This window comes from Carex rostrata, chromosome 19, assembly GCF_964058835.1.
Source record: "Carex rostrata chromosome 19, lpCarRost1.2, whole genome shotgun sequence".
In the NCBI taxonomy this organism is placed as follows: Eukaryota; Viridiplantae; Streptophyta; class Magnoliopsida; order Poales; family Cyperaceae; genus Carex; species Carex rostrata.
Genome location: NC_135936.1, coordinates 2998036 through 3000306, shown reverse-complemented (window position 1 = coordinate 3000306; position 2271 = coordinate 2998036). Strand labels below are relative to the sequence as shown.

Sequence of the window (2271 nt, the reverse complement as noted above, 5' to 3'; positions counted from 1 at the left end):
CTTTCAGACCAACGACAAATGCATTTTATTTTATATATAAACATTTGATAAGAACGACAGAGCTTAGAGTGTACGGAATTAACGAATAGTTTGACAAAGAGAGGCGACAGAGCTTAAAATGGGGTAAGCATAAGATCCCATTCAACTGACAAATGGCCAATATGAGACCAACCACTGAACCACAAGCGAATTTTGTCAAAGATAATACAGTAATTCCACAAATATAAAGAGCTTATTCCACACTATTACTCTCCAGTAAAATATAAATTTAAGAAAAAAAAAAACGAGCGATACAGAGTTACAGACACATGGACCTACCATCATCAAAATTCATCTTAGAATAATACTACTTACAATCAAGAGAATCATGATAGTGATACTGAGAAACAAAACACACTTTTCCAATATATTACACAGATTTAGATGTTCCTTAACTAATTACCAAGATAATACTGAGTAATAACTTGAAACAGAGAAGAGAAACTATCTAACTATCCATCCAGTTCAGTCAAATATTTAATGAAGCAAGTACACTACATTTTGAACACATTACCGGAACAAGTGGCATTACGATTTCTCAAGAAACACACAAAATGTCATCTAAAATGCCTCAAATTAGCATATCAGGAATTCACCACAACAAAATTCCCACCTCGGTATCTTAACTTCAGAAAACACAAAAAAGAGTTACTGAAATTTATTAGCCATACAGAATCCATTGAAACCAGCTAATCATCTAACTATACCTGACAAACTAAAAACAGAGAACGAATTCTCTGTACTCTGTCCTTCCCTTGTTTCCTTTCCTTCTCTCACTGGAATGTGGGACCAGGAGTGTAAATAGACAAATCAGCCCAACTTCCGGGCCACAACGCCTCATTCCCGCCACTATCCACAGAAGAGGTCACCTCTCCGGTTCCGAGTCCACCCAGGAAACCTCCATTAGTAAAATTACCAAAATGCCCATTAGACGCCAAAAGAGAACTGAAGCTCCCCAAACCGCAATCAAGTAACAGGGGATGATCAGGCTCCACAGACGACACGCTCTGTGGGGCAGATGACACGTGTACGGTCTTGGTTGGGCGCTTGGAGTGAGCTGAGCTGGCGCGCTTGCTGTTCTTGCGTGTCCCGCCGCCGACGGGGATGTTACGAAGCGCTCCGCCTTTGGTCCAGTAGCGGCGACAGTTCTTGCAGAAGTGGCGCGGCTGAGAGAGGTTGTAGTTGTTGTAGTAGCAGAACTTGGTGTTCATGGAGTTGCACCGGGGACACTCCACAGGTGGATGTTGATCAGTCTCTAGGGTTTGGTTTGGTTTCTGATCTAGGGTTTGGTTATGGGGTTGAGCTTGGGTTTGGAGATTCTCCATGGTTTTGAATTGCTTGAAAAGGTGCGGTGTGAGAAAGAAGATCAGAAAGGAGGGGTTAGGTTGGTTATAGAGTGGGAGAAGTGTTTGGTTGGGTCAATGAAAGGGGAAGAGAAAACCATGAAGAGGTGGCAGGATGGGGAGAGGACAGAGCTATGAGAGAGAGAGAGAGAGAGAGAGAGAGAGAGAGAGGAGGGGAAGGGGATGTGGTGAGCAGAAATATTTGATTTGATTTTCTGAGAGACTGTAAGGTTAGGTGCAAATCTTCTTGCAGAGACCGGACTCTATCTCTCTCATCTCTCTCTTTCTCTCTCGTCTGCGCGCTAATGTTTTGTCTCTGTTCTGTTTGGACCGGGGCCGCGAGAGTACTACTGTGCATACGGCTAGAAAACTACAAGAGAATTATGTATCAAGGTACTATGTGGTAAAGCTTCTTTGGACAATCCCTGTGGGGAGTTGCTGATAGTTTGATACCTGTTTAGGTGGACCCCTACCAGTTTGGATTTATCACTCGCTATAAATCTTGAATAGAGTATTCATCGCAGATGATCTGTATTATATTGTAACGAGGGACTGTAGCTTTATTCGAGGTGGGTACCTCCTCTGAAATAGTATAAGCTGGAATCCCTCTACCGCCTGTTTGAAATTTGTTGTCACTTAATTGGAAAAACTAAAAATTAAAAAATAGGTAGTCTAGAATGGCAATTTTTTATCTTTAGAAATTAAAGAAAAGGCATAGAGAGAAATTCATTATATTTTTAATTGGTAGAAAGATCAGTAAAATTTTTACCGATTCTAAAAATCAAAAAGTTTAGATCGGTAGAAATTCTACATATCCAAACTAGTTTATATTTTTTCTTTTATTTTTTCTAGTAAAATATAAATAGATTTTATAAAAATAGAAATAGTA

The 2271-nt window shown here is 40.1% G+C and overlaps 1 protein-coding gene across 1 annotated transcript; it reads right to left on the bottom strand.

The window, feature by feature from the left end:
* Positions 1–374: 374 nt before the first annotated feature.
* On the bottom strand, positions 375–1866 carry LOC144571545 (dof zinc finger protein DOF1.7-like). The gene has a single exon (XM_078320873.1). The coding sequence runs from the start codon at positions 1362–1364 to the stop codon at positions 813–815; it is 552 nt and encodes a 183-aa protein (XP_078176999.1). The 5' UTR covers positions 1365–1866; the 3' UTR covers positions 375–812.
* Between the last annotated feature and the right edge of the window lie 405 nt (positions 1867–2271).

Excerpts from the sequence above, each read along its gene's own strand:
- LOC144571545 (XM_078320873.1), bottom strand. The coding sequence starts at position 1,364 with ATGGAGAATCTCCAAACCCAAGCTCAACCCCATAACCAAACCCTAGAT.